The following is a 21,007-nucleotide window of genomic DNA, read 5'->3' on the forward strand; positions in this document are numbered from 1 at the left end:
ACTGTGTCCTCACTGCCATTCATCAGTATCATCTGTGTCCTCTCTCAACAAAGCTAAAGGGTCTGATACTTTATTCATATACATCCTTCTTATCTGCAATGTAATCTACAATTTGTTGTGGACACATTAACTTTTCCGCATCTAAATCAGGAATTTCAAAACCAAATTCGTCTTCCATGGCCATGATAATCTCCACCTGGTCCAAACTGTCTAAGCCTAGGTCTTTCATAAAATGAGAATTTACGGAAAGCTTCTCTGGGTCAATCTTGTCATATAGAGTTTCAGTACATAAAGAACACGGTCCTGGATGCCCTCTAATGTCAAATGGGGCGCTTCGCAATACTGGCGGCACAACTGTGTAACTCTACCCGGAACCTGCGTGAGCACCGAGGCCGGCTGCGAAGGCCCGGGCCTCCTCCGGGTCCCCGCGGAGCACAGAGCAGTGCTAAAAGGCTGGGCGGCGGCCAGCATGGAGACCCAGGGCAGCGGCGCGAAGGCCACAGGCAGGCGGCGGACACAGGAGGAAAGGACACGAGACGCCATGGCTAGGCCGACCCAGGATGCACTCTACTGTTTTTTTTTTTTTTTTTAAGACAGAGTTTCACCGTATTGGTCATGGTTGGTCTCGAACTACTGACCTCCGGTGAGCCACCCACCTTGGCCTCCCAAAGTGCTCGATTTACAGGCGTGAGCCACCGTGCCTGGCTGGCCCAATGTCTTAAACACAAAGCAGGCAGAGCAGAGAGCAGCCCTTGTAAAGAGGGAGGGGTCAAAGTCAGGGTGTGGCAAGTCTGGGGGGATCCTTCCTGGACTTTGGCCCTGGCCACCAGGGGTCCAGCAGGAAGATGGCTTGGAGAACAGGGCTGGGTGGCTGTTCTGCCTCAGTTGCCCACTTTAGTAGGGAAGCACTTCTCAGACTAGCCGCCCCTGAATGGAAAACACTGAACCACTGAACAATCTGACCAGACAAAATTCACAACATCCAGGTGGCACAGGAGCCTGAGACAAACTGACAGGGCTGGAGAGAGCAGGGACCAAGACTTCATGTTGTGTGATTCCACTGACAGGAAATGTACAGAACAGACAAATCGGTGATGACAGATTATTGGGGACAGGGGTGGACACTCAGTAAATGGGCTGAGCAATCTCATGGGGTGATGGTAATGTTCTAAAACAGGAGAGTGGTGAAGGTTACACACACAATGGACTGACAACAAATGACTGAATTGTGCACATGGAAAATTATGACACAGTTTGTGTCTGGAGGTGGGAAAGGCTATCCCTTGGGGCCGCAAAACAGGAGGTGCCAGGCTTACACCTACTCTGGGTGGTGGAATTCCTCACTCCAGGGCACAGCATCAAGGAGCAGGGGGTGCAATAGAGGAAAATTGATTAAATGAAGAGCGATTTTAACCTGGCTTCAGTGGATGTGTTAACTTCCTGTGATGAAGCTAGAGCTTCACTATGGCTTTTTGGGATGGAACCATCCAGGTGACCCACAATAGGGGGTTGGGACTTTCCCCTTCACCTTAGAGCTTTACTCAAAACAAATTTTGTGGCTGGATGTGGTGGCCCACACCTGTAGTCCCAGGTTCTCAGGAGGCTGAGGTGGGAGGATCCCTTGAGCCTAGGAAAAGGAGGTTTCAGTGAGCTGTGATCACACCACTGCACTTCAGGCTGGGCAACAGAGTGAAACCCTTCTCTCAAAAAAATAATGATAGCTGGGCATGGTGGCTTACACCTGTAATCCCAGCATTTTGGGAGGCTGAGGCAAGGTGGATCACCTGAGGTCAGGAGTTTGAGATTAGTCTGGCCAACACGGTGAAACCTTATTTCTACTAAAAATACAAAAATTAGCTGGGCTTGGTGGCAGGCACCTGTAATCGCAGCTACTCGGGAGGCTGAAGCAGGAGAATCACTTGAAACAGGGAGGTGGAAGTTGCAGTGAGCCGAGATCATGCCACTGTACACCAGCCTGGACGATAAGAGCCAAACTCCATCTCAAAATATAATAATAATAATAATATTTTTCTGTGTGTGTATACTGTAACCAGAACGAAACAAGAACACTGGTAATTTGATAATGTGAATGGTATACAATCAATGCTCCAGTCTGTGCTATATTGTCCTGTGTTTCTTGGGGCTTGTTTGTTTTGAGATGGAGTTCTGCTCGTTGCCCAGGCTGGAGCGCAGTGGCAAGATCTCGGCCCACAGCCACCTGTGCCTCCTGGGTTCAAGCAATTCTCCTGTCCCAGCCTCTGGAGGAGCTGGGATTATAGGTGCCCACCACCATACCCAGCTAAATTTTGTACTTTTAGTAGAGATGGGGTTTCACCATGTTGGCCTGGCTGGTCTCAAACTCCTGACCTTGGTCTCTCAAAGTGCTGGGATTACAGAGGTGAGCCAGTGCACCCGGCCTGTTTCTTGTTTATTTATTTATTTATTCATTTATTCTATTTTATTTATTTTTGAGACAGAGTCTCTCTCTTTAGCCAGGCTGGAGTGCAGTGGCACCATCTCGGCTCACAGTAACCTCTACCTTCTGGGTTCAAGCAATTCTCCTGCCTCAGCCTCCCAAGTAGCTGGGACTATAGGCGTGCACCACCAGTCCCAGCTAATTTTTGTATTTTTAGTACAGACTGGGTTTCAATATGTTGGCCAGGTTGGTCTCCATCTCTTGACCTCGTGATCTGCCTATCTCAGCCTCCCAAAGCATTGGGATTACAGGTGTGAGCCACTGCACCCGGCCTTATTTTTAATTTAATTTATGTATTTATTTTTTTGAGATGGAGTCTCACTCCTGTCACCCAGGCTGTCGCAATTTCCACTTCCCAGGTTCAAGAGATCTCCTGTCTCAGTCCTCCTAGTAACCAGGATTACAGGGGCCTGCCACCATGCCCAGCTAATTTTTGTATTTCTTAGTAGAGATGGGGTTTTTCGGTGCTGGTCAAGCTAGTCTTGAACTCCTGACATCAGGTGATCTGCCCGCGTTGGCCTCCCAAAGTGCTGGGATTACAGGCATGAGCCACCACACCCAGCGTTTGGGTTTTTTTTTTTTTTTTTTTTTTGAGACGGAGTTTCGCTCTTGTTACCCAGGCTGGAGTGCAATGGCGCGATCTCGGCTCACCGCAACCTCCGCCTCCCGGGTTCAGGCAATTCTCCTGCCTCAGCCTCCTGAGTAGCTGGGATTACAGGCACACGCCACCATGCCCAGCTGATTTTTTGTATTTTTAGTAGAGACGGGGTTTCACCATGTTGACCAGGATGGTCTCGATCTCTTGACCTCGGGATCCACCCGCCTCGGCCTCCCAAAGTGCTGGGATTACAGGCGTGAGCCACCGCGCCCGGCCCGCGTTTGGGTTTTTTAAACTCTTCAAAATCAATCCAAGTGCACAGTACAGGTCAAAGTGCTGGGACCCTGGAAAAGCAACAGTGGTTGTTGTGTCATGATTATTATTTCAGTTTAGGTCTCCTTCCTGAGTTCTCAGGCCTCTGTCCACAGGACTCCTAGTATATTCTTCCTTGTATTTTTTTTTTTTTTTTTTTTTTTTGAGATGGAGTTTCGCTCATGTTACCCAGGCTGGAGTGCAATGGCATGATCTCGGCTCACCGCAACCTCCGCCTCCTGGGTTCAGGCAATTCTCCTGCCTCAGCCTCCTGAGTAGCTGGGATTACAGGCACGCACCACCATGCCCAGCTAATTTTTTGTATTTTTTTTAGTAGAAACAGGGTTTTACCATGTTGACCAGGATGGTCTTGATCTCTTGACCTCATGATCCACCCACCTCGGCCTCCCAAAGTGCTGGGATTACAGGCTTGAGCCACCGCGCCCGGCTCTTCCTTGTATTTTACATATGAAAGCACATTAAGTCTTTTCTCTTTTACCCCCACCGCCTTTGTTGATAGCCCTCAATACCTGTCTGGATGCTGTTACTTTTCTGATAAATCCCAAAGGCACCACGCATTGCTTCTACCACCTCCGTAACTCCACCAGGTCCTGGGGCTGGGCCTCCCTCCAGGCCCTCCCTAAGCTGCAGCCTCAGAGGACTTTCTGGAGCATAGAAGGGATCCTGCCACTGCCCCTTCCCCACCTCACACGGTTCCCACGTCTTCTCTGTCCCATCAGAAGGGCTCGAGTCTTCTGTAAATTCTTTTAGGCTGACTGATGGCACTATGGACTTCATGGTAACCTCTGTGACCTGCACATACACCTCCAGATGAGTTCCTGGAAATAGAAAGTCTGAAGTAACTGGAAAACCACAAAAGGGAAGAATGACCAACCCCTGTGGCACCCAATTAACTTTGAGACATTCTTCTCCTGTTCCTTATTCGCATCCCGACTGATAAGTCAACTGGGCTTAGTAATGACCTTGGTCAACCTCCTGACTCCAGACCCTATGAACCCCTCCCAGCTTGCAAAAACCACCCTGAACTGTAACTTCTGTAACTTTCCACTGCCTACCCCAAATCTATAATATCAACTCCTACCCCACGCCCCTGAGCTGACTCTCTTTTTGGACCTCAGCCCACTCACACCTGGGTGAATAAACAGCCTTGTTGCTTACAAAGCCTGCTTAGGAGGTCTCTTATTCAGAGCAAGTGTTTTAAGATCTTAACTGCTTGCTATTTGCCTTTCTAGGGACCACTCCTTAGCCTCTACTTCTATCTGCCTTGTACCAGGAAGGATTTCTGCAGGTATATGCCTAGTGCCTGCTCCTGGGTATACTCATTTAGTATTTGAAATGCCCCCACAACCACTGGGCATGGATCATGGGACCTGTATTCCACACCTGGCACAATCCAAACCAACTAGGATGTGGCCGGGTTTGTGGACACAGGGACTTGAGTGTGACTGCCACAGAGGGGAAGCCTGGATGAAAAGCTGGCCTGGAAGGGATGGAGAAGGGAGGGAGGTTGGGACCCTGACTGAGATGGAATCATGCACAGCTGAGGTCCTGGAAGACTCCTTGGTGGGAGCTGTCTGTTCTGTGACCCATGCTGTCAGAGGGGCCCTGCCTTAGCCAGCTGAGGAGGCCCAGTCACCCTGGAGCTCAGTTTCTTCTGCTCCCTTCACATCTGTGGTCACTGTGCTCTCACACAGTCTTCCCTCAATGGCCAGCCATTTCCCATCTCAGGCCTTAGGCTTAGCCTGGAGTTTTTAATATTTGCAGGCCACATTGCCCCCTCCCTAGCTTATTAAACCTGTGTTCTCAGGTACAGGTTTATTCCTTAAAATGCCCCACAATCAGTGATAAAGTATTTGGGTTCATATGTATATACATACACACACATACACACACACACAGATATATATGCTTTTTGAGGCGGAGTCTCCCAGGCTGGAGTGCAGTGGCATGATCTTGGCTCACTGCAACCTCTGCCTCCTGGGTTCAAGGAATCCTCCTGCCTCAGCCTCCCAAGTAGCTGGGACTACAGGCACCCACCACCACACCTGGCTAATTTTTGTATTTATTTATTTTTTAAGATGGAGTCTTGTTCTTGTTGCCCAGGCTGGAGTACAATGGCGCAATTTCGGTTCACTGCAACCTCTGCCTCCTGGGTTGAAGCAAGTCTCCTGCCTCAGCCTCCCAAGCAGCTGGGATTACAGGTGCCCACCACCATACCCAGCTAATTTTTGTAATTTTAGTAGAGACAAGGTTTCATCATGTTGGCCAGGCTAGTCTCAAACTCATGTGATCCACCCGCCTTGGTCTCCCAAACTGTTGGGATTACAGGTGTGAGCCACCACACCTGCCCAATTTTTCTTATTTTTAGTAGAGACGGGATTTCACCATGTTGGCCAGGCTGGTCTCAAACTCCTGACCTCAGGAGATCTGCCTGCCTCAGCCTCTCAAAGGGCTGAGATTATGAGATTACAGGCATGAGCCACCACACCCAGCCTTGTGATAAGATCTTTAGAGAGAACAACCCAAATGCCCGTCAATGATAGACTGGGCAAAGAAAATGTGGCACATATACACCATGGAGCACTATGCAGCTATAAAAAACGATGAGGCCGGGCGCGGTGGCTCAAGCCTGTAATCCCAGCACTTTGGGAGGCCGAGGCGGGTGGATCACCAGGTCAAGAGATCGAGACCATCCTGGTCAACATGGTGAAACCCTGTCTCTACTAAAAATACAAAAAATTAGCTGGGCATGGTGGTGCGTGCCTGTAATCCCAGCTACTCAGGAGGCTGAGGCAGGAGAATTGCCTGAACCCAGGAGGTGGAGGTTGCGGTGAGCCGAGATCGCGCCATTGCACTCCAGCCTGGGTAACATGAGCAAAACTCCGTCTCTCAAAAAAAAAAAAAAAAAAAAAAAAACGATGAGTTCCTGTCCTTTGTAGGGACTTGGATGAATCTGGAAACCATCATTCTCAGCAAACTGACACAAGAACAGAAAGCCAAACACTGCATGTTCTCATTCATAGGTGGGTGTTGAACAATGAGAACATGTGGACTCAGGGAGAGTAGCATCACACACTAGGGGCTGTTGGTGGGGTAGGGGAGAGACAGTGGGGGGTGGGGAGGGATAACATGGGGAGAAATGCCAGATATAGTATGATCTTAAAAGAGAAAAGCAAAATAACTTGAGGCTCTCACCTCCCTTGGCTGCCTGAGAAAGGTCAGGGTCTGGGCTTCTTCTTCCTATGTCCTTCCGAGCTTCTTGGGCCAGGTCTTCACCCCTATCTTGCCCTAATCCTCCAGGCCCCATCCCTTGGGGCTGAGACTTCCTCTAAAGCCACTGATGTCCGGCGCTATGGCTCACGCCTGTAATCCTAACACTTTGGGAGGCTGAGATGGGCAGATCACGAGATCAGGAATTCGAGAACATCCTGACCAACATGGTGAAAACTTGTCTCTACTAAAAATACAAAAATCAGCCAGGCGTGGTGGTGTGTGCCTGTAATCCCAGCTACTAGGGAGGCTGAGGCAGGAGTATCACGTGAACCTGGGAGGTGGAGGTTGCAGTGAGCAGAGATCGCACCACTGCACTCCAGCATGGACCACAGAGAGGAGACTCTGTCTCAAAAAAACAAATAAATAAAAAATAAAGCCACCTGTGTCATCTCTTTCCTACCCTGAATCTGTTCCTTTCTGCTCTTCCCTGCTGTCAGAGCAGCTATTGTTTCCTACTAGGACTCCTGCATTTGCCACCCCACCAGGTGCACTGTCTTCCCTACAGCCCTTTAAACATGCTAATGGGACATAGCTTTCCCTCCCTCAACACACTGCAATCCTGCTACTCAGCCCAAGGTTCACTCATCTGTCTTGCCCAAGAGAGGGCCACCCTCCCTCCTCAAAGCCCTCACGTACACCTTCCCAACTACCCTATGCTCTTCCCAAAACTCAGCCCAGTGAAAGCAGACTTAGTGGGCCCAGAAGGCCATGGTGTGAGTCTGAAAAAAGACAATGATGGCTGGCTATTAGACTTGTATTTTAATGAGGTTTCCCACCTGGCACATATTTTCCTCCCCCGACCTCCAAATACCACATCTATAACACAGCAACCCAGTAGTTGCCCTGGGTGAGGGACAGGCATCCTGACCTTGTCTCTCTTCTGGAGGCTTTGTTCTAGTCATGCATTTGGACAGTTGGTTCCCTCTTTCACTCCTGAGTCCCCTCTGTCCTCTGAGATAGGGGAAGTGAGAACTGCTCCCTGAGGAATGAGATCACGAAGTGGCCTGAAAAAGGCTGGGAAGGCACAGAAATGAAGCTTTCAGCAAGTGGGAAATGTGAGGAATGCGTTCATCAGATGGGAAACAAATAGTGGCATTTATTGGACTCTGTGTGGAGGCCCTGGGTCTCAGCAGATGTATTTGTTTTATATTGTTACTGTAACAAACTACCAGAAACTCCGACGGTTAAAACAATATCCAATTATTAGCTCACCATTACATAGGTCAGAAGCCCAAGCAGGTCTTCTGTGGGTCTCATAAAGGCTGAAATCAAGGTGTGGGATGGACTGAGCTGCTATCTGGAGGCTCTGGAGAATAACTTGCTTCCAAGCTCATTCCGGTTGTGGGCAGAATCTAGTTCCATGCACTTCTAGGACTGAGGTCTGTTTTGTTGCTGGCTGTTGCATTCCCTCTCATGGACCTCTCTACTTTGAAAGCCTCTGGAACCCTCTCCTACTTCCTGTTTTAAGATCAGCCAATGATTAACCTTAATTATTAGACTTGTCTGCAAAAACCCTTTCACCGTGTAGTGTAACTATTCATAGGTGAGATGATCCTATTTACAGGTTCTGGGGATTTGGGCACGGAATCTTGGAGGCGGCCATTGTCAGAATTCTGTCCCCCATACCAGATTAACTTGCAATGTCCCAGAATCTCACAAGGTCTAGCTCAAGGGAGACACAGAGCAGGGTGAAGCAGTTGTCTGTTCCTGTCTGCGTTGTAGCAGAAGGTGCCAAGGCCGAGGTGGGGGTCTGCTCCCCTATCCCACCCACAGCGGGCTGGCCTGGAGGGACTGTGTGTGGTAGGAGTAGCTCGTCTGCGCCTCCTGACGGCCAGGGAGCGAGACCTAAATTCAGCTCTCACCCGTGTCACGGGAATAAGGCCGCTTCCCCGGTTCGCAGTGGGGTTTAAACTGGCCGGAAGAGGTTGGTGACTTGCGCCGCGAACTGCCTTCTGGTTCTCCATCACAGGGCGTTCGCGGAGTGACCGCGCAGGCCCCGCCACACGCACGATCTCCTGGGCGACGCCGGAAGAGTGCTCCGGTCCAGAGACTCCTCGCGTCGCGGCAGCCCCAGCCCCTTCGATTTCGGTTCCGACTAAGAGGAGAGCCGCAGTGCGGACTGGCGGGAGCTGATCGCCATAGAAATACCGGAAACGTGCTCCGGCCTAGGGTCTCCCCAGCGCCGCCGCGGCCGCGGGCTTCGGTTCCGTCGGCGTCGCGGCCCGGAAGTGCGGCCTTGGAGTCGGTGGCCACGGCCGGGCCTGGTGCCTGAAGAGGTGTCGGACGGGCACCCCCTGCCACAGGGCTGCGGAGGAGGCTGGGGCGGGCCAGGGGAGAGGCACCTGCGCTCCGTGTGGCGCGCACGCTGCGAACGCGAGGGGGCGCTGCAGGACCGGGGTACGGCGCGATCGAGGGCGGGGGCGGCCGCGGGGTCACAGGGGTGCTTCGGGCTTAGGTGGGGCGCAGGCGGTGGGGCGGAGTGTGGGAGAGCGCGCTCGGAGGAAAGCACACAGCGCGGCGAACGCGTGGCGGGAGTGCGGCGCCGGGTCCGAGGGCGGGCCTTTGTTCTGCCGTGTCCAGGCGGGCCTTGCAGGGCCGGGACTGAGGACTCAGCCCGCCGGGGGCGGGACGGGAAAGGAGGGATCCAGGCCCGCGGTTGATGCGCAAGTCTCCGTCCCCATCGCCCGGACGCGGATTAGGAGCCGCTCAGGCGCCAGGTGAACATGGACGGCGCGGTGCTGCCTGCCGAGTTCGTCTTTGCAGGGCACAGGCCTGGCTTTTCTGGGGCATTGTACGGGGCGCTCCGGGCGGGGTGCTGTGTCCGGATCCGCAGTCTGGAAGGGCGCCCTCTGGCCGCCGTGTGGAGAATGACAGGGAGGCGAGGGCGCCGAGGGACCAGCCGCGTTTCTTCATCCGTCCGGGACGGCGGGAAGCGCGCAGTGGAGGTGCTCCCAGGGGTCCGAGGGTCAGATGGGCATGCAAGAAAGGGAGGCGTCTGGCTGAGCAGAGGGACGGCGGACTGGGCATAAGGAGGCAGAGGGGTTGAATGTTGAGACCCCAGTAGAGCCCGAGGGTGTAGGGGCAGCATCAAGCCGAGCCCACTCTGGGGCTTTGTGACCCCAAGGGAGAGACAGGCTGGTGGATCCTATACGGATGTCACAGTCCAGAGCTCCTACTCTTCTCCCTTAGACCGGAGGTGTGAGCAATCTGGGTGCGGGATGAGCCGAATCTCTCATCCCTTGTTTGAGAGAAGGGGAAACAGGTCGAAGGACCCCGGGTTTACCTGCTTGATGGAAGGAGTAGCAGAGCTCTTCAGATTCCAGCGTCCTCTGAGGACTACTCCCGCCCCTTTCTGGTGCCCGATGCTGGGCCGTGTCCCCGCTTGCTCCATTACCTTTCCAGTCACACACCCTGCTCATTCCACACTTCCTCTCTCTGTGCCACACCCACACTCTGGGCCCCACAGGTTCCATCGAGCTGGCAAGAAAGCTGGGGCTGTGGGAGGCACCTCCCTGCCTGCTATGCTAGGGTCTGCCAGGGACCATGTACTGGTTTCCCTGGGACATCTGCCAAGGTAATGTCCAACCTTTTACCCTCAGCCCTTAGTGACCAGGCATATCCAGAACCACTCTGCCCAGGAAGCAGGTCGTGCCATCCCACTCCTGCAAAAGCCTCTATATACTAGTTAAGGTGACCTCCTGAGGCAGCAGTCCTGCATGTGCACAGGGTGTCATGTTGGGGGATGTGGCTAAAGGAAAACAAATGGAGCTGCCAGCAGGGGTGGAGGAGGAGGGGAAGCTAGCCGGGTAGAGAGCAAGGTCTACTCTGGGTGAGGCAGATTAGCCAGCTGGGATGGGGGTCCCTGGCCTCTTCTACACACAGGGCTGCCCTCTTGGAAGAGCACATGGGAAGGCTTAGGGTTATTGGAATCGGGGTGGGGTGGGTGGGTAAGTCAAGATAGAGTAGGCCAAGCCGTGAACGTTTTTGGGGGCAGCGAGCGAGGCCAGGAGAGGGGAGATCTCTCATATCCCCAATACCCTCTCCTAGGGGTGTGCTAGGCTTTGCGTGGTGGTGGGGGATTGTAGAGGGTCTAGCCAGGGCTGAGCTGGGGGAGGGGGGAGTGCTGGAGTGTCCTGTGTTGAGAATGGGAGCTGTGAAAGGCAGCTGGGGAAGGATGGGTTGGGGAGGCCTGGGAGTGTGGTGCACTCTTGAGTCCTGTCCTGCAATAAGGAGGGAGGGGAAAGGGACTTTGGGACAGAGGAGGGTCCTCAGTTGACCTCTCCCTGCCCCCCTCTTATTTTGTGCAGATGGCGGCTGCAGAGGCTGTGCACCACATACACCTGCAGAACTTCTCACGCTCTCTGCTGGAGACCCTCAATGGGCAGAGGCTGGGTGGGCACTTCTGCGATGTGACTGTGCGCATTCGTGAAGCTTCGCTCCGTGCCCACCGCTGCGTACTGGCAGCGGGCTCGCCCTTCTTCCAAGACAAGCTGCTGCTGGGCCACTCAGAGATCCGTGTGCCTCCGGTGGTGCCCGCGCAGACGGTGCGACAGCTAGTCGAGTTCTTGTACAGCGGTTCGCTTGTTGTGGCACAGGGTGAAGCTCTGCAGGTGCTAACGGCTGCGTCGGTGCTTCGCATACAGACGGTGATCGACGAATGCACGCAAATTATCGCACGCGCTCGAGCCCCGGGCACCTCTGCACCCGCGCCCCTGCCCACTCCTGTGCCCCCGCCACTCGCACCTGCGCAGCTTCGTCACCGCCTGCGCCACCTGCTGGCTGCGCGTCCCCCGGGGCATCCTGGTGTCGCGCACAGCCGTAAGCAGCGCCAGCCAGCGCGTTTGCAGCTGCCTGCTCCCCCGACACCTGCCAAGGCCGAAGGGCCTGATGCTGACACCTCACTGTCTGCGGCCCCTGACGACCGAGGTGATGACGATGACGAGGAAACTGACGATGAGACCGATGGCGAGGACGGCGAAGGTGGCGGCCCGGGTGAGGGCCAGGCACCTCCTTCCTTCCCAGACTGTGCTGCCAGCTTCCTCACTGCTGCTGCTGACAGCGCGTGTGAGGAGCCCCCTGCACCCACTGGCCTAGCTGACTACAGTGGTGCTGGGAGGGATTTTCTTCGGGGAGCTGGGGCAGCTGAAGATGTATTTCCAGACAGCTATGTATCCACTTGGCATGAAGAGGATGGCGCTGTCCCTGAAGGCTGTCCAACCGAGACCCCTGTCCAGCCCGACTGCATACTGGCTGGACCCCGCCCACCTGGTGTGAAGACCCCAGGGCCACCCGTCGCACTCTTTCCCTTTCACTTGGGTGCTCCTGGGCCACCTGCACCACCCCCTTCAGCACCATCGGGGCCAGCCCCTGCGCCCCCACCCACCTTCTACTCCACACTCCAGCCGGAGGCAGCACCCAGCACTCAGCTGGGGGAGGCCCCAGCTCCCTCTGCTGCTCCCACCACAGCCCCCTCAGGCACCCCTGTTCGCACCCCAGGTGCCGAGCCACCTGCCTATGAGTGCAGCCACTGTCGAAAGACGTTCAGCTCCCGGAAAAACTACACCAAGCACATGTTCATCCACTCGGGTGAGCCAGGGCGGGAGAGGAGAGGGAGCAATCAATCTCTCATTGGAGTTAAACCTGAGGGGGAACTGAGCACTAGGTACAGGGCATTGGCACTGTTCTGTTACTTTTGGGTAGCAGGGGGTCTGGAAATTGAGACTTCCCCCAAGTGCAAGGCATGTCGGGGAGGGGAAAGCCCCGCTATGTTGCAACAGTGGGCAGTGGCTTCTGTGGAGGGGGATCCTGAGGCTGGGTTGGGAAGCAGGAGCCTATCCTAGCATTCAGAAGGGTGGTGGTGGAGCCTTTAGCAGTCTGGGATGCACGTGATGGGGATGGAGCCTTGGCAGGGGGTCCTGGCCAGGCTGGGAAACTATGCTCCCAAGGAGCCTCCTGTGTCTCTCTGGTTGCCAGCAGTCCCGTTGTGAGCTGGCAGAAAGGGAGGGTGGACTTACTGGGCCATGGTAGAAATCCCTTAGAGAGGTGGCAGGATGAAGGCCCCAGGAACTCTTGAGATTGGGGCAGGAGAAGGAAAACATGGCTGCAGTGTGGGGACCCCTCAACTGCAGTGAACAGGCCCCGAAAGCTGTGGGGAGGTTCCCTCAGACCTTGGCTGTGTCAGGGAGGCTGCTCTGCAGGGCTGTCGGAGAGGTAAGGAGTGTGAGGATGGTACTGCGGAATGTGGTAGGCATGCTCCCTGGGGGCTGAGACGGAGGACAAACGAATGGAAAGCAGAAGCCTGCTGGGCATTGTCAGAAAAAGCAAAAATTTGGCTGGAAGACCACAGTGGGAGTGAGGGGGGTTTCTTCAGGGGCTGGAACTTGGGATTTCCTGTGAGCGGTGGGGAAGCCATGGTGGTCTCACCTGGGGAGTGACTGAGATGTCAGTTTAAAATCACCTCTGGCTGCCTTGGGGACGATGGGGAGAAGCCAGGGGCCTGCAAATAAGGGAGTAGGGTGATGTGTGATCTAAGCCAGATGCCTGGGCCTGGTTAGTCTGGAGGACCCCCTGGCAGGCATTGTCTTTAAGTCCTCTGCCACTGAGAGAGGGATTTTTTGTTTTGAGAGACCAAGTCTTGCTCTGTTGCCCAGGCTGGAGTGCAGTGGTGCGATCTTGGCTCACTGCAACCTCTGCCTCCCAGGTTCAAGTGATTCTCATGCCTCAGCTTCCCGAGTAGCTGGGATTACAGGCGTGCACCACCACACCCAGCTAATTGTTGTATTTTTAGTAGAGATGGGGTTTCGCCATGTTGGCCAGTCTGGTGTGGAACTCCTGGCCTCAAGCGATTGCCCGCCTCAGCCTCCGAAGTGCTGGGATTACAGGTGAGAGCCATCGTGCCTAGTTGAGATAGGCACTTTGTTAACACCTGATGAATCTAGGGACAGACCCAAGTTGCCTCTCCTCCCCTAACCCAGAATGAGGAGCTCTACCACACCAAGGACATTATAGTGGCTAGCAGGCAGGGGTTCTGGGCAACGGCGGTTTCCCCCAGGAAAGCGGCAGATATGGCCAGGTCCCTCCTTATGAAAGGGCACTGGCCTTGTCAGACTGAGTTTAGAAGGCTCTATGGGCATGGGTGAGGGGGGCCAGGCCGAGTGGCTCCCTGTGCCAGATGGGTGGGGGTTGAGGTGGAGGGTCCCTGAGGGTAGAGGAGATCCCAGTGGGCAGTCCAGATGGGCAAGTGTTCCAGACAGGCTGGGTTCCCTGCTGGCAGGGTACTTGCTGGATTTAGGGGAGCCCTGTCAGTCCTGTCCCAGGATGACAGAAAGGGAGTCTCTGCCAGGAAAGGGTGGGAAAGCCCGAACGTGAAGGGAGGTCCTGGAGAGGAGGGGGTGTCCCTGCTGGACAGGAAGATCCCATAGTGAGGGGAGGGTTCCCTGACAGACAAAGGGTGCCAGGGTGGTGGTTGGGGAGTGGAGGGGAGCCCCTGCCAGGTCCAGGCGCCCGGGGTGGGGGTGGGGTGGGATTGGGGAGGGAGCTGTAGAGTCTGACTTGCGTTTGCGGCCCGCCCTGTCGTCCTCAGGGGAGAAGCCGCACCAGTGCGCCGTGTGCTGGCGATCGTTCTCGCTGCGTGATTACCTGCTCAAGCACATGGTCACGCACACCGGCGTGCGCGCCTTCCAGTGCGCCGTCTGCGCCAAACGTTTCACGCAGAAGAGCTCGCTCAACGTGCACATGCGCACTCACCGGCCAGAGCGCGCACCCTGCCCTGCCTGCGGCAAGGTCTTCTCGCACCGCGCACTGCTGGAGCGCCACCTGGCCGCACACCCTGCGCCTTGATGGGGCTGGGCCTGGCCTCGCCCACGGTGGATCCGCGGCCTCTGGCACAATCGCCCACGCCCGCTGCGGGACGCGTGGTTCCCGCCACTAGGCCACGCTCCCTTCTGAACCCAGATCGTCTCTCTCCCTTCACCCCTTTCTCCATACCAGGGCCCAAGTCTGCCTTACTCCTCTCCACGTACTTGAACCTTCCAGGTGGTGCCGGGCTGGAACTGGGACTGGTTAGGTACCAAACCACCTCTGAGAACTAGACCATTTTCAGCCTAAACCAGTCGCTCAGGCCCTTGGACCCGGCCCAAGATTTGACTCCCGGTTCTCGCCCCGCCCTCTTCTGGGTGGGGTTGGGGCTGAGTCCAGGGCCCTGCCCCACTGTTGGGCTGGGTGAGGTCCCTGGCTCCGTACTCAAGCTATCACTCCCTCATGGGGCACCTAAGGAGGATCAAGTGGACCCATCATATATGAAGGCTGGGCCTCGGGACCCTCACTCAAATAAAGGACTGTAGGCCATGGGGCCTAAACCACGAAGCTGTGAGCACCTGGATCAGTGCGCCCCTTACCCTCATAGACAAGCTGTGGGTGTCAGGGCTTACTTAGTGTCCCTGTTCTTGGGCGGCATCCATGCCACCCACAGGCTCTCCTGGGCAGGGACAGGATGACTTTGCCATCTCGGACTTCTATTCTGTAGAGGATAGGGTGCGCTGCATACATAACCGGGACCTGGTTCTGTTGAAGCCCTTGGTCCTGTGGGGAGGAAGACAGGCAGGCCACATCTGAGGTGGGCTTCCCCTCCCCGACTCTGATGGATATGGCTGAGCACCTTACTTGTGGGGAGCCCAAGGGCAGTTGGGGACACCACCGCTAGTGGCCAGCCAATGTCCCAGGCTCCTGCATCCAGTGCAGAGAGCAGCCACTCTGCCCCCACCCTTCTTCAGCCATTAGTGGCTCCTAGCCCAGGTCCCCTGCCCTAAGGATTTGGAGCTGGTGGAGTGGGGTGCGGCCTGGAGGGCCATGCCCCAGCCTGACCTGCCAGACTCCTAGGCCAATGGCAGCTCCTCTGGGTTGACCTTCTGAGACTGCCTCCTAGACATGAGAGACCAGGGCTTTGGCCGGGCGCGGTGGCTCAAGCCTGTAATCCCAGCACTTTGGGAGGCCGAGACGGGTGGATCACGAGGTCAAGAGATCGAGACCATCCTGGTCAACATGGTGAAACCCCGTCTCTACTAAAAATACAAATGATTAGCTGGGCATGGTGGTGCGTGCCTGTAATCCCAGCTACCCAGGAGGCTGAGGCAGAATTGCCTGAACCCAGGAGGCGGAGGTTGCGATGAGCCGAGATCGCGCCATTGCACTCCAGCCTGGGTAACATGAGTGAAACTCCGTCTCAAAGAAAAAAAAAAAAAAAAAGAGACCAGGGCTTTGACGATCCAACTGTGCATCATGGGCAGAGTTCAGTCTCCTGAATCCCAGGACTCCATCTTCATCAAAGCCAGAGGTGGGGCAGAGAGTCACAGAGCCAGCACATGGGTCGGGGGCAGAGCTGGGTTTGAATCCAGGCAATGCAAGTGTTCCTCTGTTTACTGACCACTTGCTGTATGCCTGGCAGGAGGCTACAATTCCTGGCATCATGGGACAAGGGGCTAAGCCTGGCTGAGTCCCTCTCCCCAAGGGTTAAGTGGGTGCCACAGGAGGACCTCCCAGTGAGAAAGGCTGTGCTTGGGGAGGGGTCCACCTTGCTGTCCTGTTGCTTTTGTTTAGCCTGATTGGAGTTTTCCCAAGGGCAGGGATTTCTGTGCTCTGGGTGCCTGGTACACAGAAGGGACAGGAGGGGAGGGAAGGGAAGCAGATGCCAGCCCTGGAGGGGGCATGGGGCAGGCAGAACAGCAGGAAGGAGGCTAGTGGTGGGGCCCAAGGGGCAGAGACCTGGGAGCCCAGAGGCCAGTGATGGAAAGGGGTCACACCTGGCAAAGAAGGAGGGGGCTTGTTGTGGGAATCAGGAGCCTAGAGAGACCAATTGGTGAAACAGGAGGATTTTATTAAGGTGCACACCTGCTCGGCTGATTGGCATCCCAGGCCGGGCACGTTGGCTCACACCTGTAATCCCAGCATTTGGGGAGGCCGAGGTGAGCGGATCGCCTGAGGTTGTGAGTTCAAGACCAGCCTGACCAACATGGAGAAACCCCGTCTCTACTAAAAATAAAAAATTAGCTGGGGTATGGTGGCACATGCCTGTAACACCAGCTACCCAGGAGGCTGAGGCAGAAGAATCACTTGAACCCATGAGGCAGAGGTTATGGTGAGCCAAGATGGCGCCATTGCACTCCAGCCTGGGCAACAAGAGTGAAACTCTGTCTCAAAAAAAAAAAAAAAAAATCCCAAAAACGGAGCGTCGAACGAAGATAGGGCTTGGCTTTTATACACAAAATGCAGGAGCAGAACAAAGGCAATTCATCAAACAATGACAGGTTTATAACTCAAGCTTACACGTGACTTGCTGTGCGGCCCAGATGACCTGTATCTCGGTTGCACGGCTTATCTTGCATCCTTCGCTATGGGGCCTGGATGGCTGCAATCCAGGCCTGCTTAGACATGTCACACACACTGACCTGCATTGCTCATATGGAAAACAGAAACTTACAGTTATCAGCTATAGAGAATAAGAATACAAGAATCTATAAACTTATGAAACTTGCAGAGCAGTTCCACGGGAAGGGGTAAGGTCTCAGGGAAGTTTGCTTCTACCTAAGAAGGAAAATCTGTTTTCCTGCTCCTATCTCCCGCCTCAGGCTGATGAGGGTGGCAAGCAGGCAGAGAGGGGCTGGAGCCATACACAAGACCATGCAGAGCAAACAAACATGTAGAGAAGGGCGGGGGGCAAAGTCCTAGGGAGATGAGCAGCCACTGTCAGCAGTGCCAGGGCCACCACCCCTGGGGAGGAGCCATTGTGCTACTCAGAAGCCAGGGGTGATCCTGAACATTCGACAGCTGCTGCTCCTGTGGAGGAGCTGGTACCATGGGTGTCAGGCGACGATTGGCTTTGCTGCTGCTGCTGCTGCTCCTGCTCTGGGGCCTGGGGCAGCCAGTGTGGCCAGTGGCTATGGCCGTGGCCCTGCGCTGGCTCCTGGGGGATCCTGCGTGCTGCGCGCTACTTGGCCTGGCCATGCTAGCACGGCCCTGGTTCAGCCCCTGGGTGTCCCATGGGCTGAGCCTGGCAGCTGCGGCCCTGGCACTAACCTTGCTGCCAGCACGGCTGCCCCCGGGGCTACGCTGGCTGCCGGCTGATGTGGTCTTCTTGGCCAAGATCCTCCACCTGGGCCTGAATGTCAGGGCATGCTTAGGCCGACAGCCGCCTTATACCTTTGTAGATGCCTTCGAGCGACGAGCACAAGCACAGCCTGGCAAGGCAATCTTGGTGTGGACTGGGCCTGGGGCCGGCGCAGTCACTCTCGGCGAGCTGGAAGCCCGGGCCTGCCGGGCGGCATGGGCCCTGAAGACTGAGCTGGGTGGCCCTGCGAGCCTGCGTGCCAGGGAGCCTGCTGCCCTTCTGGTGCTGGGTTCCCAGGCCGTTCCAGCCCTGTGTGTGTGGCTCGGGCTGGCTAAGCTGGGCTGCCCAACAGCCTGGATCAACCCACATGGCCGGGGGACACCCCTGGTGCACTCTGTGCTGAGTTCTGGGGCCCGGGTGCTCGTGGTTGACCCAGGTGAGGGCCTTGGAGCCAGTGGGGGATGGAAGGGGGCGAGGGCTGGGGCCATAAGACAGGGGTCCTGCTGGGACTGGCAGAGGCCCTTGCTCCCACCCACCCACTTTCACAGGCAGTTAGAATCAAGACTTATGAGCAGAAAGTAGTTCACATGTCACCAGAGGTTAATTTTCCCACAATGCTATTTCAATCCTTTTTGACCAAAAATAACTAACGATGGGATTCTTTACCAAACAACATGGACGCTTTTCTCTGCCAGCTGCTCCTCTGCCTATGTCTGTGGGTCTCAGATCCTGCCTTGTGACCTCTAAGGTAAGCCTTGCCTCTTTTTCTACTCTGACCCATCCCTGCAGACCTCTGGGAGAGTCTGGAGGAGATCCTTCCCAAGCTGCAGGCCGAGAACATCCGCTGCTTCTACCTCAGCCATACATCCCCTACACCAGGGGTGGGGACTCTGGGAGCGGCCCTGGATGCGGCACCCTCCCACCCAGTGCCTGCTGACCTGCGTGCTGGAATCACACGGCAAAGCCCTGCCCTCTTCATCTACACCTCAGGGACCACTGGTGAGGGTGCCCATCAGCCCTGGCACCAGCCTCTGAACTCAGGCTGACCTGACCCCACACTTGACCTGTGCCTCCATGTTGACCTCTGAAACCACTTTACCCTCTGTTTTTTTGTTTGTTTGTTTGAGATGGAGTCTCGCTCTGTCGGCCAGGCTGGAGGGCAGTGGCGTGATCTCAGCTCACTGCAACCTCCACCTCCCGGGTTCAAGCAGTTCTCTGCCTCAGCCTCCTGAGTAGCTGGGATTACAGGCATGTGTCACCATGCCTGGGTAATTTTTGTATTTTTAGTAGAGATAGGGGTTTGCCAAGTTGGCCAGGCTGGTCTCAAACTCCTGACGTCAGGTGATCTGCCCACCTCAAGCTCCAAAAATGCTGGGATTAAAGGAATGAGCCACTGCGCCCCACCTTGATTTTGACATTTGGCCTGAACTCTGACCCCCAGTATAATCTGAACGATCAATGCCAGAATTCTTCCTGTGTCCAGTAAACAGCCACTGAAACCTTTGGTCTTGACATACTGCTCTCAGTTCAAATTCAGCCTGTGAACCCAACCTCAAATACTTATACTTGACTGCTCTCTGACAGCCTCAAACCCCAGTGCAGGCCTGCCTGTTGGAGATCCATCCCTCTGGTCAGGCCCCTCTCCATGCTGTCATTTCACCACCTTACCCTTGCTGTGCCTTCACCTCAAGGCCTCCCGAAGCCAGCCATCCTCACGCATGAGCGGGTACTGCAGATGAGCAAGATGCTGTCCTTGTGTGGGGCCACAGCTGACGATGTGGTTTACACGGTCCTGCCTCTGTACCACGTGATAGGACTTGTCCTCGGGTTCCTCGGCTGCTTAGATCTTGGTAAGCCCACCTCTGAGGATCCCTCCAATCTACAGGACTACTGGAGTAAGTGTCAGGGAAGAGCTGTCAAGGTAAAAAGACCCTGCAGGTTACCCAGCACTCTGCGTTCTCACTTTTGAGAAGGGACATCCTTCCATGCGTACCAGGGCCACACAGACAGAAACTTGGACACCCACACAGTCCCTAATGGCTGTGCTTTGGTCAGGAGGTGACACGACTGGATATGAGTGATGGTCACAGGCATCCAAGGAAGGTGGGGTGCTCAGGAGATGATGGGGATGCTGGGCCAGATTTGTGACATGGCCCAGGGGGAGATGGAGTAGGAACGCTCCCAGGCACTTTACAGGGCTTTCTGGACACTTGATTCAGAATTTAGATGGGGACCTCTCCATAGCTTGCTCTTTTTCTTTTCTTTTTCTTTTTCTTTTTTTTTTTTTTGAGATGGAGTTTCACTCTTGTTACCCAGGCTGGAGTGCAATGGCGCAATCTCGGCTCACCACAACCTCCGCCTCCCGGGTTCAGGCAATTCTCCTGCCTCAGCCTCCTGAGTAGCTGGGATTACAGGCACGCGCCACCATGCCCAGCTAATGTTTTATATTTTTAGTAGAGACGGGGTTTCACCATGTTGACCAGGATGGTCTCGATCTCTTGACCTCATGATCCAGCCACCTTGGCCTCCCAAAGTGCTGGGATTACAGGCTTGAGCCACCGCGCCCGGCCTCTTTTCTTTTTTTTTTGAGATGGAATCTCAGTCTGTCACCCATGCTGGAGTACAGTGGCATGATCTCAGCTCATTGCAACCTCCACCTCCCGGGTTCAAGCGATTCTCCTGCCTCAGCCTCCTGAGCAGCTGGGATTACAGGCATGCACCACCATACCCGGCTAATTTTTATATTTTTGGTAGTGACGGGGTTTTACCATGTTGGTCAGGCTGGTCTCGAGCTCCTGACCACATGATTCACCCACCTTGGCCTCCCAAAGTGCTGGGATTACAGGCATGAGCCATCGAGCCCAACATTTTTTTTTTTTTTTAGATAGAGTCTCACTCTTGTTGCCCAGGCTGGAGTAGAATAGCATGATCTTGGCTCACCACAGCCTCCGCCTTGTGGGTTCAAATGATTCTCCTGCCTCAGCCTCCTGATTAGCTGGGATTATAGGCATGTGCCACCACACCTGGCTTTTTTTTTTTTTTTTTTTTCCAAGACAGAGTCTGGCTTTGTTGCCCAGGCTAGAGTGCAGTGGCATGATCTTGGCTCACTGCAACGTCCACCTCCCAGTTCAGGCAATTCTCCTGCCTAAGCCTCCCAGGTAGCTGGAATTACAGGTGCCTGCCACCACACCCAGCTCATTTTTTTTTTTTTTTTTTTTTTTTTTTT

General features: G+C 54.9%; 3 protein-coding genes and 1 pseudogene across 7 annotated transcripts in view; 2 read left to right on the forward strand and 2 right to left on the reverse strand.

Annotated features, from left to right (window-relative positions):
* ZBTB45 (zinc finger and BTB domain containing 45) overlaps nucleotides 1-15,044 on the forward strand; it is a 21,332-nt gene extending 6,288 nt beyond the window's left edge. The window contains exons 1-4 of one of the 3 annotated variants that reach the window (XM_032263327.1): nucleotides 8,885-8,963; nucleotides 10,986-12,266; nucleotides 14,263-14,676; nucleotides 14,715-15,044. In XM_032263327.1, the coding sequence (XP_032119218.1) occupies nucleotides 10,988-12,266; nucleotides 14,263-14,519 (1,536 nt within the window). In that variant the 5' untranslated portion in view covers nucleotides 8,885-8,963; nucleotides 10,986-10,987 and the 3' untranslated portion in view covers nucleotides 14,520-14,676; nucleotides 14,715-15,044. Of the gene's footprint in view, nucleotides 1-8,884; nucleotides 9,078-10,985; nucleotides 12,267-14,262; nucleotides 14,677-14,714 lie in introns of those variants that run through there. The other 2 variants (XM_032263328.1, XM_032263329.1) reach the window with 2 other exon arrangements.
* On the reverse strand, nucleotides 45-558 carry LOC116540025 (annotated as a pseudogene).
* On the reverse strand, nucleotides 7,566-9,593 carry LOC116539993 (vegetative cell wall protein gp1-like). The gene is made up of 3 exons (XM_032263296.1): nucleotides 9,476-9,593; nucleotides 8,543-9,130; nucleotides 7,566-7,694 (listed from the first exon to the last, which is right to left on the reverse strand). Exons 1-3 carry the CDS (start codon nucleotides 9,591-9,593, stop codon nucleotides 7,579-7,581), a joined length of 822 nt encoding a protein of 273 aa, XP_032119187.1. The 3' UTR covers nucleotides 7,566-7,578.
* A 1,801-nt stretch (nucleotides 15,045-16,845) lies between the features above and the next one.
* Nucleotides 16,846-21,007, forward strand: part of SLC27A5 (solute carrier family 27 member 5) — a 14,649-nt gene continuing 10,487 nt past the window's right edge. For all 3 annotated transcript variants that reach the window (XR_004264266.1, XM_032263325.1, XM_032263326.1), the window contains exons 1-3: nucleotides 16,846-18,217; nucleotides 18,571-18,780; nucleotides 19,473-19,631. Coding sequence is in view for 2 of the 3 variants with exons in the window: in XM_032263325.1 (XP_032119216.1) it covers nucleotides 17,530-18,217; nucleotides 18,571-18,780; nucleotides 19,473-19,631 (1,057 nt within the window). In the remaining variant the exon portion in view is untranslated. The remainder of the gene's footprint in view (nucleotides 18,218-18,570; nucleotides 18,781-19,472; nucleotides 19,632-21,007) is intronic.

This window comes from Sapajus apella, unplaced genomic scaffold (assembly GCF_009761245.1).
Source record: "Sapajus apella isolate SASKATOON/1434 unplaced genomic scaffold, GSC_monkey_1.0 scaffold135, whole genome shotgun sequence".
NCBI lineage: Eukaryota > Metazoa > Chordata > Mammalia > Primates > Cebidae > Sapajus > Sapajus apella.